We start from the raw sequence: 16354 nt of genomic DNA, 5'->3' as shown, positions 1-16354 counted from the left end.
AGAGAGGGGCTGTCAACAGTTTAATTAAATATGTTTTGTTGTGAAAACATGTTACTATCGGTGTTCCTGAACAGATTTAACTTGGTTTCCCAAATTATGCACTGGGTAGTTTGGGCGGAATATCACCTGTGGCGCAGCGAAATGACCAGAGTAGCCTACCCAACATGAGTGAAACGGAAAGTGGCCTCCAGTCGCTATTCCAGTGCATACGGATGTCATCTTTTTTTGTCTTGCCCATTTGATAATGGCCATTTGAAATCCGAACTAAAGACTAGATTAAGTTGAGGGTAGTCTGATGGGTGAAATATGATCCCTTGATGAGTGAGCAGTGTGTGCAGCCTGTGGAAAGGAACGGAGCACAAACTTTCTCAAATCATCAATAGCCTGTAGTGCGTCATGCTGCCCATTATGCCTTTTTGATTTCTAAGGCATTTGAAGTTTTGTATCATTTTCAACTGAAGTTGTCAAATAACTCAATCTAGCGTATGACCCTTTTTAACATGGGGAATGGGAAAAATATTATTTATATATTCTTCAGTTAAGTTAAATTTTATATTCTTCTTACTATAAAATAATGGCATGGGACTTGAGCATATCTTGTCTGCTAAATGAACAAGCCTATGGCATACAGTAGGCTAACTCCTATTCAGTTCTTCTGAAATACATTTTATTCATATTGTTATTTCTTTAGACGTGCTTAATTAAAAGCATGAGCTTGTGCACATCCAGATAATTATTTAGTGTAGAGGTGCTGACTTAAGGCAAATAAAACTGTAAGCTATAAAAACAAAGTTGCAAATTGACTCCCGGTCATTTTCTTGGGTACCCAATAAATGACTGAGTTTATACATATGGAGTGTGCCACTCTCTTTAGACCTGCCTGAAATAAATAAGGAGTTTATTGTGATGGCGTGTATTTAAAATGATTTTAGACTTTTAAAAAATGTAGATGTTCCATAGGTGTGCATCAGAGGCTTGTATGAGTGAATTCTGGTGATGCTAAACATGTGTATGTTAATTTAACGGTCAATTACCGCAAGACCAGCAGGCTTTTGCATGACAATAACCGGCTGATAAAATGTCATGACTTCCACACCCCTATCCAGGGAAAGTGCAGTAGTGCACTACCTCCTGTGCCATTAACTCTGTCCTCTTGGTATCTTTAATAGAGGACGTGGACATTTACTTTCATACAGGTAGGCTTCTTTAGTTAATAAAGTGAAGACATGACTTTCATAACTGCTGCTGTAACAATTGGCAGGCAGTGGGATCAGACTGGGACAGTTGAGCTCAAGGAGGGAGAGCGGAGGAAGGATCCCCGATGTGGGATTAACCATCTGGGGTTAGATCCCAGCATGAGTCCTTGCGGTCCCCAAGGTCCATCCAGCTCTCCTAGAACTGTTTCCTAGCCAGAACTGTCTGAACAGAACCAGAACAGGATAGTAGAACTCTATCCTCAAATGAGCCAAGTGTTTCTCTGTGTAGAAATGGTTGTGTTTGTGGGATACGCGTGTGTGCAGGGGGAAGGGTGTACGACTATGAGTGTGTGCATGGCACTCACACTACCTAACCAGCTCTGGGTCTGGCCCTGGTCTTGTTTGCATCTGGATATTTTAACATGCTGTTTAGTCCAGGACTCGGTTCAATCTGTCTGGCAAACCGTCCAACAGCCTCTACAGAGTCACGAGCTTGCACCCCACTACCCCCCACCCCCTTTTTTTTGATTCTCGCTAACGGAATTCGAAACGATAAGGTAATATTTTGACAACTTGTATGAACAGAGTTGCTGATCTGTCAAAAACGTATTGTCTATGGTTTAACTGTAGTCTAGTTTAACACTTCAGTCTTTGACCTCACCTGACAGACCCTGACTATCTAATCTTCAGTTTTGATAATGACAGTCGGTTTTCTCTCGTCTATTGATGAATGTAACCTATAGATCTGTACTGAGATGTTCGCTAATGGACCCAGTAGATAACGTTGATTTGTCAGTCTGTGTTATGAATCTAGGCAGTAAAATGTTATTGTGACAAAGGTTGGGAGATCAATCTTATTGACAAGTCCCATGTCATCCAGTAATGTGGTGTGATATGGCACAGGCAGGTATTGATGTTTCAGATGGGGTGAAAAACAACTCATGGCTTGTGACAGTATGCACTGTCTGCTTGGGCAGCTAATACTTTCACCTCAAGTGAAGGCACTAACGATCTGCGATGATACTGATGTGCCTCTTAATAACAATGGTTGTTTCTCAAACCTTTCTGTGTTGGGATGCACATTAATCATTTCAAATGAACTTTTCACACAACAAATCAATAGCACCAGCTAGTGTTTCTAGCTAGGACCCAATCTTTAGCTGCCTCTGAAGCTAAGCAGGGTTGGTCCTTGTCGGTCCCTAGATAGGAGGATAGATGTTGCTGGAAATGGTGTTGGAGGGTCAGTAGGAGGCACTCTTTATTTATTTTTAAATATCCCAATGCCCCAGGACAGTGATTGGGGACATTGCCCTGTGTAGGGTGCCATCTTTCGGCTGGAACGTTAAACGGGTGTCCTGACTCTGTGGTCACTAAAGATCCCATGGTACTTATCATAAGAGTATGGGTGTTAACCCCGGTGTCCTGACTAAACCCTGGTGTCTTGACTAAATTACCAATCTGGCCCTCATACCATCATGGCCACCTAATCATCCCCAGCTTCCATTTGGATCATTCATCCCCTGTAACTATTCTCCAGGTCATTGTTGTAAAATGAGATTGTGTTCTCAGTTAACTTACTTGGTAAAATGAGGGATAAATTAAAATAAGCAAGTTCCCCCTCACTATTTTGGAATTCCTTCCTTTAGAAGCATATAAACAGCTGTCTGACTGTCTCTATCCTGTATCTGTATTTATGTATTCTGCTTACACAGAAACTTCTAACTTAAGTACTGTAGATTGTGGGGAAATATTTACTGCATGAAGATTAACACAACACAAACATTTCCACAGGGGGGGAGAGACACTGGCCTATACAGTATAATGTTTATTCCTCTGTTTGAAACTAGGGAACTCCACACACATTGCTGTATATGACAGGCATTAACGGGTTAATTAATAAGTAAGACTGGGGACAAAAAGCATTTTTATGTTAGGCAAATGTTTTCATTGTTTCTCGGTATATTTTATAAAGACTAAGCCCACTAATAGACAAGTCCTAGTTGATTGTGTGTGGGACCGATGCTCAGACTGTTCAGAGGGTATTTTTGAGCTTTGTGTGTGTAAGTCCCTTGAGTATTAATTTAGCTAGGTGTGATCCTGTTTTTGACAAAGTACAGACTTTTTAAGCAGCTTGGGGATGGCTTGGAAAGCAGAGCGATTGTCAGTAGATTGCCAGTCTGGTTATGATGACAGTTGTTTTGTGCCACAAACTATTGTGTGTTTGGACTCCAAGGGAGTGGAATGAAATGACCCTGATGGAAGAGAAACGAGTAATACGAGATGTTTGGTTCTAGCTTTCACTAAGCTTAATGACTGGTTCTTCAACCGAGGCCAAAGAGCCCTTGTCCAAATGTTTAATCTATTTCAATTAGTCGCCTCAGTATTTAGAGTACACTCAGTACAGACCACTTGTTTGTCATTAGATGTCTAGGGAACATATTTCACGCTCTTCCTCCAACAACCCAACATTGTTTACTTGCTTGCTGTGGCAAGTATTTTCCCCATTTGACTTATTAAAGCTGTAAATATGCAGCTTTATTAATTTCTCTCTTTGCAGGAGACTGGTGTACCTCTGAATGTGTCTATCCGTCTGCAGCTCAACTTGTACATGAAGAAAGTGTCTGGGATCACGTAAGGATAACCCCTACCCAGGGCCTCTAACTTTTTTGTCCACCAGCCACTGTGGCAGGTAGATGAGAATCTACCAGCCTCTCAGATTTTTTAAAAAGATTGTAGTTGCCCTTTAATTTTGGATTGGGAAGAGGGATACCTAGTCAGTTGCACTACTGAATGCATTCAACTGAAATGTGTCTTCCAGAGAGGTGCAGGGGGTGCCTTAATCGATGTCCAGGGTGCCCGGGAGCAGTTGCTGGGGTGTTAACACCTTTGTTCAAGGGCAGAACGGCAGATTTTTCCACCTTGCCCACTCGAGATTCGAACCAGCGACCTTTCGGTTACTGGCCCAACGCCCTTAACCGCTAGGCTCCCTGCCACCCTAGTATGCTAGGCGCCATGCGATAGCAGAGTTTGCAAAACAAATGCCCATCCAAATGATTCATTCAGAAGGTTTTATGGGAAAGCCTTTGGAAATGACTGTTTCGGCATCGCTAACTGGCTACAGAGACACTTAACCATGTAGTAATGTTACACAGGCGTTCTAATGCCGTAACGTCTTCAGGAAGTTGTAAGAAATGGCCTACTTATTCACTGATGCATTCTTTAATATTCTTTACATGTGGGCTTTGGATTGCCCATGTGCTCTGTGTGACAACTGCTAGACATTCTGCCTGCCAATGCTAAAATCTACCCGCATTTGGTCGGGTGGAGGGTGTTCATTTTAGGCCCTGCCCCTCAACCTCTCTGATCTATAACCCCTATCTGACCCCCAACCCATCACTCCACATTTCAACATGTACATGTCATATAAGGACATTCCCTGACCCCTGCCCTTTAACCCCAAAGGCCATAAAGCTGGAGGGTCCCGTTCAATCTGGTAGTTTCTGATGGGAGAAGAACTGTCTTCCTCTGCTGTGACCGTTGCATGCATTTGTGTGTATAACTGTGTGACGGTTTGTGTTTGTCTGGAGCAGGGAAACGGGGAAGATCTCAGAGGTGATGATGCCCATGATGTGGTTTGAGGAGGTGACTGAGACACTTACTGGGTTCTCTTACCCCTAACCTGCTGTATACCCCATACCATCTCTCCTCCCATAACACTCTCCACCCCTAACCTGCTGTATACCCCATACCATCTCTCCTCCCATAACACTCTCCACCATCAACACTTTCCACCCCTAACCTCCAGACTCCGACATTGCTAGTCCTAATGTGTCTATATTACTTAATTCCATTATTTTACTTTTAGATTTGTGTGAATTGTTAGATACTACTGCACTAGGAACACAAGCATTTCGCTACACTCTCCGCCCCAACCCACTGTATACCCCATACCCATCTCTCCACCCTAACACTCTATATTCCTCACCCATAACCCTAGCGTACCCCTAACTCTTTCTGCACCCCCATAAATCTGTCCACTCATGATATTTTCTCTCCCCCTGTGGTAGAATGGTTATATCGACGGTGAAATCCTGACGACGTTCCACACTAACATGGTGCTATTGCCAATGGTGATGGTGTACATGCAGTACTGTTTCATAGTCCTGGGCCTGGCCACCATACTGGGGGTTGTACTACTATACTACAGGAAGAAGGTAAGGTCTCTACACCGCATGTGCATGGAGGGATGGATGGGAGAGTGTGTTTGTTCACAAACTGGATGTGGTACAAGTGGTTGTGAGAAGAGAGAAATAACATGCTTTTTCTTTGGTTTGCATGGCATGCGTACTAACCAATGTGACCCTCAGACAATCCTGAGCAGCCCTCAACTACCCATCAGAGAACAGAGACTCTTCCCACAGCCTCGCCTAACAAACCAACACACTGGTGCTCCCCCCTCTCCACCAGTAGGGGTGCACATCACAGCAAACAGAGTTCATATGAAGTTTGTAGTTCACTGACGGAGTAGCTCAGTAGATTGTGTTCAGTGATCTATACTGTGCAGAGGTCCACTTTGGGACAAGGTCACACCCCTACTGCCTGTCTCTCGTTAAAATAATCGTAGAGATTTCACCTAATTTAGCTGACACCAGCCTTACAGTAGCTGAGCACACTTCTACTGGCTGGACTAGCTGCGTAGAATCTACTGGCTGGACTAGCTGCGTAGAATCTACTGGCTGGACTAGCTGCGTAGAATCTACTGGCTGGACTGGCTGCGTAGAATCTACTGGCTGGACTGGCTGCGTAGAATCTACTGGCTGGACTGGCTGCGTAGAATCTACTGGCTGGACTGGCTGCGTAGAATCTACTGGCTGGACTGGCTGCGTAGAATCTACTGGCTGGACTGGCTGCGTAGAATCTACTGGCTGGACTGGCTGCGTAGAATCTACTGGCTGGACTGGCTGCGTAGAATCTACTGGCTGGACTGGCTGCGTAGAATCTACTGGCTGGACTGGCTGCGTAGAATCTACTGGCTGGACTGGCTGCGTAGAATCTACTGGCTGGACTGGCTGCGTAGAATCTACTGGCTGGACTGGCTGCGTAGAATCTACTGGCTGGACTAGCTGCGTAGAATCTACTGGCTGGACTAGCTGCGTAGAATCTACTGGCTGGACTAGCTGCGTAGAATCTACTGGCTGGACTAGCTGCGTAGAATCTACTGGCTGGACTAGCTGCGTAGAATCTACTGGCTGGACTAGCTACGTAGAATCTACTGGCTGGACTAGCTGCGTAGAATCTACTGGCTGGACTAGCTGCGTAGACTTTAGATGCATCGTTTGAATCACACCGGTGTATGGGCAGTCTAGATGCTGAAACACAATGTTCCCTAAGGACAATGGACTGTACTGATAAGTTTGTGGCAAGCACATCCCCGAGGCATTTTAGGTCAGAGCGTTATGACTGTTGTGAATGTTGCAGGGAATCAGTTGGCCTGTTTGTTATTAAAAAATGTTTTCCTACAGGCGTCGTTGAAAAAAGATCTGCCTACAGTGATCCAGAACCATGGGGTTGGTCCACATGTTAAACTGTTCCCAATCACTCCTGAAAACATGCCTCTATCATATCAATCAGAAGAATGTGATGGCAATATGAATATCAAATAATAAAATAATGATTTACCCTGACAGATTCTGATCTGCCTCTATTTGATTATAACAGTCCATCATTAGGAAGGGTGGCCAACTCTGGTCCTGGGGGACTGATGTGCAGGCTTCTGTTCCAACCCAGCTCTAAAACGCATGCTAAACTATATGGGTCATGGTCTTTAATCTGGACCAGAATGATTTATAGTCTCTAGATATTTAGTCTAGTTCTATTGGTCAGATTGAAGACTGACTGTAGTATTAGCCTAACCAGGTGTGTGGAAGCTGGGTTGGAGTAAAAGCCTGCACACACTGGCCTTCTGGGACCAGAGTTCTCCTGATCAGTAGGAGAAAGATGTTTATAGATCACTTCCAGCCTGTTTGTTACTGTATGAAGCTGATCAATCAGGTCGATCAGAGGGACAATCCAAATGTTACGATTGATTGGTCAAGATTGTCTCTGAGGTGTTTCATTAACCAATTGCATTAACCCTGGATGTCTTGCATGCCACGCCCTCAATCATTTCTGTTTTCAAACTGCATGAACACACTCACAAAAACGTACACACACTGCAGTAATGAAACCGCACACTGCATGAACACACACACTGACTCGACATATTAAATGACCCAATGGCTGAGAAACTAAATACTGGGCCATGTTCAGTACAAAAACATTGTGGAATGTTGCAGATAGAAAAGCCATGACTAGAGCTGAGTGGATTACGTATTCTATATACCAGTGAGGTATGTATATTGTACATTTCTATCTGAACTTTGGCCAACGTTTTCCTGCTGAACACGGCCCTGAGCTTCTTGTCTCTGTCACATTATAATCGAATACCTGACAGCAAATAAGGTTGCTCTGTAGCTGCTCTGATTGGCTGATTTAGTGAAGGTCTGGTTATCTTTTAGGCATCTGTTAAAGACACCGTAAACAGCGCAGATGCCCTCAAACAACAGACGGACAAATGTATCGGGAATGACACAGGTGGGTTAAAGGCCCACACACACACAGCATCTTATGTCCAAGGTGTAAACATACGCTCAGCCTCTATGTCCTAGGTTTACACACCCTTCTATACACATACACACACACACACACACATCATTGAGGACTTACACAATAGGCATCACAGTCACCTATATTCATTTACCAACATCTCTATCATTTTAAATCACCATCTTCTCATCCACTGCTGTTGTGCCATGTTTCATAAGACCAAGTTCTCTCTGCCCGTGGTTTGAGTGTGGGTTTTGGAAATGTCAAGTCGAAAGATCTGAGCATGGTTGAGCAAGAACTCCCAACAGCCCAACGTTAAAACATTCTCTTGCAGCAGACCCTCCGGTTAAAGACTGCTATTGCTGTAAGAACAATGTTTTAGGTGATCTGTTGACAGGATATTGTGATTTTCATGTGACCCTTTTTAAGCACTGTCACTGACACAGGTGAAATGGACTCTGCATCTGACATGAGACTGTTTTTGTCTGTTTAGTTGCATGTGTATGCATGTCTGACGAGTAGTGGTGCAACAGATCACAACTCATGGATCGGATCACGGTTTTGAGTCACGGATCGGATCACTTTTCGGATCAGCCAAAAAAAGGAGACGAATATAACTTTGCTTTCCATTTATTACTTAAAGAACACTTAAAGCAAGGAACTTTTAAATGTTTAAATCAAATCTTAAAATATTCAATACTCAATTGTTAAATTAAAGTGCAATATGAGGCATGATACCTTCTTCCTTTGAACAATAGTGAATGTAAAAATTGCCTGTGTCCACATCAAAAAAAGAAAACAAAGCAGACCTGAGCTTAACTTAAAATAGTTTTTCAAAAAGATGAGGATGTCTACATTGTCTGGGGAGAAGGTAGACTTCTTTGCAGTCACTATGTCCCCTGTCGTGGAGAACACCCTCTCGCTAGGAACTGAAGTGCCAGGCTCAGCCAGGTAGCATCTTGCCATCATGGCAATGTGAGGGTATTTACACTCGTTGCTTTTCCACCATGCCAGTGGATCACCATCCACTGGAATGCTGCTTGCTGCCTTGTAGGATGCCACCTCCTCTTTGATGGTGTTGGCAAACGTCTTGCCTGTGTCCTTGCTCGCAAAGGTCTCCCCAAAAAGCTCCTTCATTGGCCGAATTATTTTGTGGAGGAGATGCCTCGAAGTCTGCCCCTGTCGGCGCTGTGGCTTGACCCTGCTGAAAAAATGACTTGATCTATTAAACTAATTATTTATTTTCATATTTCATTGAACTATAATTGTGGCAATAACATTTTATAAAAGCCATAATTATTCCAAATCAAATGGATGATTCTAATAGCAGTAGGATAGACTAAGATTAGACTACAGTATATTTATTATTTAAGTAATTCACTCTTATATAAAAAAATATATATATATACATTCTCAGTGGTGAGATCACTGTATGTCATCCGGTGTAGGGCAGGGTCTAGGTGAGACAGGGACTTGAACCAGTAGATCTATGAAGGTAGTCCTGTACATTAGGGGGGTATCTGGGGTTCAGGTCCTCTAATGGCAGCCTTGACATCTCTAGTGATGGTGCTGTCTTCCCCACTTGGGGCCATGGATTGTAGAGTTCTTGTTTTCAGAGGTAGGATCATGGACACAGACGGTGCTGTTTCAGTGCTCAATAGGGTTGTAACCGTTTTGAGAGGTTTGAGCACCCGGAGGACCTCTGCCACCTTCACGTCATCAGACAAGGTGAAGATGTTTGTTTTTCCAGGGTCTTGTCTGTCAGTGCAGAGTATACAGCTGCCTGCTGCTCAAGATAGCTCTCCAACATGTCATAAGTGGAGTTCCATCTTGTTGTGACATGGTGTATGAGCTTGTGGGTCGGTAGCTGTAGCATTTCCTGCTTGGTCTTAAGCACATGAGCGGCTGTTGTGCTTCGGTGGAAAAAGGAAACCACCTTCCTGATCTTTCCAAGGAGGCGGTCCATCTGGTTCACTGGGATTCCCTTTTGGGATGCTAAATTGATCACAAGTGCAAAGCAAGCTATCTGTGGCCCCAGTCCAGCTTCTATCACTGCATTTACTTGGTTCTGGCATTATCTGTGGTGGTTGGGATATTGCTATTGGGCCTCTCTATAGCTTCCACACTACTTCTAGCAGTACCTGCGCCAGATTTGTGCCTGTGTGACTAATAGAGGGGGCGTGTCTGTAGCATCGGACTTCGCATCTCCCACTCCTCTGTGGTGTAGTCACAGTCACGTAGCTTTCTGCTACCCTGGAGATCCACCCGTCTGTGGTGTAGTGAGCAGTCAGTCACGTAGCTTTCCGTTGCCCTGGAGGTCCACCCGTCTGTGGTGTAGTGAGCAGTCAGTCACGTAGCTTTCCGTTGCCCTGGAGGTCCACCCGTCTGTGGTGAGGGCAACAGAGGATGCCTTGGATAATTTGTTGACAATTTTGATATTTTCCTGTTCATAAAGATCTGGCACGATCTTCATACTGAAGTGGGGCGCGAGGGGATTTCCTAGCGTGGCTCAAGCACTTCCACCATATGTTTAAACCCTTTTGTTTTCCACAACAGAGTATGGCCTCATGTCTGCAGAGATAAACATCCCAATAGATTTTGTGATGGCTTTAGTCCGGTCTGAATCTGCAGCAAAGGGCTGCTTAAATGCCGCGGTGAAGTTGTCTCTTGGCTGAGTTGGCTCCCGTCACTGACACACAGGGTGATGACGCTTTAAATGTGTGGCCATGCTCCATGTATTTCCATGATCATACGGCTTTCTGTCACTGCTCTTTTTTTGTCTTTGCGTTTTGCAACGCGAGGATCCAGTATTGATTCGTTGGGATTCAACATGCCCCGTTCACATGAACAGTACACACAACCGCTTTAAAAAATATCATCAAAACAACCTTCAGGCTTCAGAGGAAAACGCAGGACGCACATCTTGTCTTTCTTTTCACTGCAGCTCTGCATCGAGATGTAGGGAATTATTACTTTAAAAAGTAACAGCGGCAGTAAAACTGTATTTCACATTAGGATGGTTAAACTTTGCAATTGATCCACGGTTCACATGCGTGCCGACCCGTGGGAGGTGTTCTATACGGATCACGGATCAACTAGGGTCTGTTACACCACTACTGACGAGACATGATGGTTTTTGGGCCTTTTGTAGTGAAAAGGTGCGGCTATGCAATTGATCAAAGTTTTCTCTAACAGATTCACTGACTGAAATGAGAGCATACTTGATCCTAACTATGCTAACAGTGTTGTGCTTTTAACATTATTTCTCACATTCAATCACTCTCTCCTGCGTCTCTATCTCCTCTTTGACTAACTCTCTCTCTTTTCCTAACAGATAAGATGTGAGAGGACTGTCATACAGGACACCAACGGGAGCGCTTCACCCAGCGAACAAACCCCTCTACTACAGCACTGGGTGGACACAGATAGCAGTCTAGCCCAGTGCTGCAGGGCTCTGTGTTTTGAGACTGGAACCCTATAGCCACTGACTGACAATTCTCTCTCTCTATATATATATATATTTATATATATATATATATATATTTAAAAAATCACACACACACTACCGGTCAAAAGTTTGGCTTCACTTAGAAATGTCCTTGTTTTATGAAAGAAAAGCACATTTTCTGTCCATTTAAAATAACATCAAATTGATCAGAAATACAGTGCAGACATTGTTAATGTTGTACATGACTATTGTAGCTGGAAACGGCTGATTTTTAATGGAATATCTACATAAGCGGACATGAGGCCCATTATCAGCAACCATCACTCCTGTGTTCCAATGGCACGTTGTGTTAGCTAATCCAAGTTTATCATTATAAAAGGCTAATTGATCATTAGAAAACCCTTTTTTGCAATTGTTAGCACAGCTGAAAACTGTTGTGCTGATTTAAAGAAGCAGTAAAACTGGCCTTTAGACTAGTTGAGTATCTGGAGCATCAGCAGTTGTGGGTTCGATTACAGGCTCAAAATGTCCAGAAACAAAGACCTTCTGAATCTCGTCAGTCTTTTCTTGTTCTGAGAAATGAAGGCTATTCCATGCGAGAAATTGCCAAGAAACTGGAGATCTCGTACAACGCTGTGTTCAAACCCACTGATGCTGATGCTCCAGATACTCAACTAGTCTAAAGAAGGACAGTTTTATTGCTTCTTTAATCAGAACAGTTTTCAGCTGTGCTAACGTAATTCCAAAAGTGTTTTCTAATGATCAATTAGCCTTTTAAAATGAACTTGGATTAGTTAACGCAATGTGCCATTGGAACACAGGAGTGATGGTTGCTGATAATGGGCCTCATGTCCGCTTATGTAGATATTCCATTAAAAATCATCCATTTCCAGCAACAAGTCATTTACAACATTAACAATGTCTACACTGTATTTCTTATCAACTTGATATTTTAATAGACAAAAAAATAATAATCTTTCTAAAAACAAGGACATTTCTAAGTGACCCCAACCTTTTGAACAGGTGGGTGTGTGGGTGAGCCATGAACTCCCTCAGGCCTGGGCTGGCGTCTGCCTGCCTACACCTCAATTGGTCCGGTTCTCACCTGGTACGGTTCTCAGCAGGTCCTGCATCTGCTCCTGTAGAGGCTCTGGAACTAGGTTCTGTTTAGGACTTACGAGTCGAAAGGGAAAGGCAGGACCACTCCGGTGTCCCCTCCAATGAGGATCGTCATGGGACATCACTGCATCCAGTCTTTGTTTTATGTTGTGAATCTCTCGTCTCTCTTATCCTTGCATTTACTCAGTATCATGTGTTTTTACTAGTCCTGAAATGCTGTAGGAATCAACTGAACAAAAATATAAATGCAACAATTTCAAAGAATTTCATGAGTTACAGTTCATATAAGAAATACATTATTTAGGCCCTAATCTATTAATTTCAAATGATGGGAGTACAGATATTAATCTGTTGGTCACAAATACCTTTTTTTTAAACTAGGAGTGTGGATCAGAAAACCACTCATTATCTGGTGTGACCACCATTTGCCTCATGCAGCATGACATCTTCACATCAGGCTGTTTCTTGTGGAATGTTGTCCCACTCATGAATGGCTGTGCGAAGTTGCTGGATATTGGCAGGGTATGGAACACGCTGTCGATCCAGAGCATCCCAAACATGCGCAGTGGGTGACATGTCTGAGTATGCAGACCATGGAAGAACCGGGACATTTTCAGCTTCCTGGAGTTGTGTACAGATCCTTGCGACATGAGGCTGTGCATTATGCTAAAACATGAGATGATGGCGGCAGATGAATGGCACTACAATGGGCCTCAGGATCTCATCACGGTATCTCTGCATTGAAATTGCCATCGATAAAATGCAAATGTGTTCGTTGTCTGTAGCTTCTGCCTGCCCATACCATAACCCCACCGCCACCATGGGGCACTCTGTTCACATCGTTGACGTCAGCAACGCCCTCACCAACACGACTGAACACGCTTTCTGCCTTCTTCCTGGTAGGTACAGTCAAAACCGGGATTCATATGTGAAGAGCACACTTCTCTAGTGGCCAGTGACGGTGAACTTTTTCCTACTGAAGTCTTATGATGCCAAACTGCAGTCAGATCAAGACCCTGGTAAGGAAGACGAACACGCAGATGAGCTTCCCTGAGACAATTTCTGACAGTTTGTGCAGAAATTCTTCAGTTGTGCAAACCAATGAAGGCTCATAATGTCTGGAACGGAGCTAATGGAATGGCATCGAACACATGGAAACGTTTGATATTTGATTCCATTCCACTAATTCCGCTCCAGCCACTACCATGAGCCCAAACCCACAGTTTCATCAGCTGGGTGGCTGGTCTCAGACGATCCCGCAGGTGAAGAAGCTCGATGTGGAGGTCCTGGACTGACGTGATTACATGTGGTCTGCTGTTGTAAGGCCGATTGGACGTACTGCCAAATTCTCTAAAATTATGTTAGTCAGCTTATGGGAGAGAAATTAACATTCAATTATTTGTCAATAGCTCTGGTGGAAATACCTAATGTCAGCATGTCAATTGCATGCTCCTTCAACCTGGGACATTTGTGGCGTTGTGTGACAAAACTACACATTTTAGTGGCCTTTTATTGTCCCCAGCACAAGGTGCACCTGTTTTAATGATCATGCTATTTAATCAGCGTTTTGATATGCCACACCTGTCAGGTGGATGGATGATCTTGGCAAAGGATAATGCTCACTAACAGGGATGTAAATGAATTTGTGCACAAAATTAGAGAAATACATTTTTGTGTGTATGGAACATTTCTGGGATCTATTATTTCAGCTCATGAAACATGGGATCAACATTTTACATGTTGTGTTTTATATTTTTGTTCAGTGTAGATATGTATTCTTCTGCTTTCCTCTCTTACTTTACTCTGGGTAGCAGTTGCCTGCATGCACAGATGTAAGATCGGCAAACCTTAGCCATTACGGGGAGAAATGCAAAACTGACCCTAAATCGGCATCTAGAGGCAACTTCATTCTTCAATAGCTCGCCAGATAAAATATCCAAAGTCTACTGTTATTTGAGATAACTGAGATGCAATAATTTTTTTTGCCAGGGTTGTGGTCAATTGTATTTTAATTTCAGTCAATTCATGAAGTACACTGAAATTCTAATGCTTTTCAATGAGGAAAATGTGGAAATGGAATTTGGTTTACTTTCTGAATTGAAGTGGAATTGACCTAACCCTGTTTTTTTGCATGTGGTGAATAACACCTAATTCAGATCAAATTAGGTATGTCGTAGGAATGTCCCTGACTGTTGTGGTTACAATTACTATTTAGCCATTTAAATAAGGAACCCTCACTCTCTATATATTCCCCAAAAAGATAGGGGATAATGAAGACGACTCATGAAAAAAATTGTCAAGTTTATTTTCTGTGTAAGTGGGTGTTCCCTCTCTCGCATGGGCATGCTTTCCCACTTGAGCACGTGCAAAAATGGTATTGCGAGAGAGGGTACGCCCACTTACACAGACCGGAAACTGCCCAATAACAGCTATCTCTGGCCTACCTATCCTCTCCCCGGAAATTACTCTACTGTCTGGGGTTTTACTACACCTTACTTCTGCCTTTTTAATTGGAGATGTTTCCTTTGCCCAATTCGAAATTGACCTCTAACCCCTTGGCACTCCATGCAGATGTAGATTTGAGAGGATTGGATAGCTGTGATAGCTCCACATTGTTCTCTGAATTTTTACCATACAGAAAATGCTCCAGGTTAGGGGCTAGCCAGCCTCTGTCACTTCTTAATGTGAGTGATGCCGAGGCATCCAATGCTAGGTGCCAGGAGTCCATTTGGAATTGGGCTGTTGTTTCTGTCCTCTGCATTTCACTGTGTGCTTTCTCAGCACACAGGACCTTTGAATGAGATTGATAACGTGAGATGTGGATTTGCCCCCTCATACTCCTGGTAGACTCCTTTAGTGGTGAAGATGATGAATAATTCTTTCTTAAATAATAAATAAATGTGCCTGGAATAGGTATACAGTACTTCTACTACTGGTTTGGTCTCCTGTGGTATTTTACATCAGAAGGTGGCCTCTTCTGTTCAGGGAAAGGACAAACAGCTCTCTGTGTGATGACTTTTTGAAATGGTTTGGGCTGGAAGTGAAAGACAATGTGCAGTGTTCTATGAAAGATGCAGCAGAGGTAACCCACTGGTACAAGTCTAGAACTGATAAGCCCCCAACATTAACACTAATGAATAAACCAATCAGCGTTTACACTCGTCACGAAACATATAGTGATCTTGTTTAATGTTGCTGGCGGGAGGGGGGGAATGGGAGCTTGTCCATGAGTATTCAACCAGGCTTGATATGATTGACATTTCCCCTCTGCCTGTGGTCATGAAGCTAGAAGCTGTGAGAGAGGTGGCCCTAGCATAGATTCAAATGTGCATCTCCCACAGAAGGTTGTGAGGGAAATGAATAACAAAAGTGTTCAAGTGGTGAGAAAGTGGCTGTGCTTCAACACACACCACGGGATGTCTTCCTGAGCCGAAGAGAGGGGGGTTTAGGTGTCATGACTATTGAGAGGATTTACGCTGCTATCAGACTGACTCATCTGTTGAACATGCTCAACAGTGACGATGTGACAGTTAGGCAGTTAGCCTGAGCCTCCCTCCTCCTGGACCTACGGAGGTGGAAGGTTCCACTGGCCAGGGACACTGAGGACAACTTCCTGGGCTTCAGGAGGAAGGCCAATGGAAAATTGGACAATCGTGCTGCGGGCTTTGGAGTGTGGTCAGACTGTCCGGACCTGTGCAACTGGAGTAGACTTCAGGTGGACACGGACTGATATGCAAACTGACCCAGTTGTGGCAGATTGCGGTGTTGTTGTGGAGGCTTCTGTAACCCATGATTGAACATCTCATTCTACATCCAGGACAACACTCCTTGGTATCAGACGGATGCAGCTACTGCAACTCTGGACTGTGCTGACCACTCTGTCTCCCATTCCATGTACCAGAATGCTGCCGTTGGTGAGGGCATTCTCACCTTTACTGTTAAGGCG

At 43.7% G+C, this 16354-nt stretch overlaps 1 protein-coding gene across 4 annotated transcripts in view; it reads left to right on the top strand.

The window, feature by feature from the left end:
- LOC139544174 (scavenger receptor class B member 1-like) overlaps positions 1–15343 on the top strand; it is a 40366-nt gene extending 25023 nt beyond the window's left edge. Inside the window, exons 9-13 of one of the 4 annotated variants that reach the window (XM_071350983.1) lie at positions 3754–3827; positions 4787–4838; positions 5264–5410; positions 7754–7829; positions 11176–11318. In XM_071350983.1, coding sequence (XP_071207084.1) covers positions 3754–3827; positions 4787–4838; positions 5264–5410; positions 7754–7829; positions 11176–11186 — 360 coding nt within the window. In that variant the 3' untranslated portion in view covers positions 11187–11318. Of the gene's footprint in view, positions 1–3753; positions 3828–4786; positions 4839–5263; positions 5411–5563; positions 5975–6718; positions 6881–7753; positions 7830–11175 lie in introns of those variants that run through there. The other 3 variants (XM_071350981.1, XM_071350982.1, XM_071350984.1) reach the window with 3 other exon arrangements.
- The last annotated feature ends 1011 nt before the right edge of the window (positions 15344–16354 follow it).

The sequence above is a fragment of the Salvelinus alpinus genome, chromosome 18, assembly GCF_045679555.1.
Source record: "Salvelinus alpinus chromosome 18, SLU_Salpinus.1, whole genome shotgun sequence".
Lineage (NCBI taxonomy): Eukaryota > Metazoa > Chordata > Actinopteri > Salmoniformes > Salmonidae > Salvelinus > Salvelinus alpinus.
The sequence above is the reverse complement of the archived record's forward strand: the minus strand, read 5'-3'. Positions and strand labels throughout refer to the sequence as shown.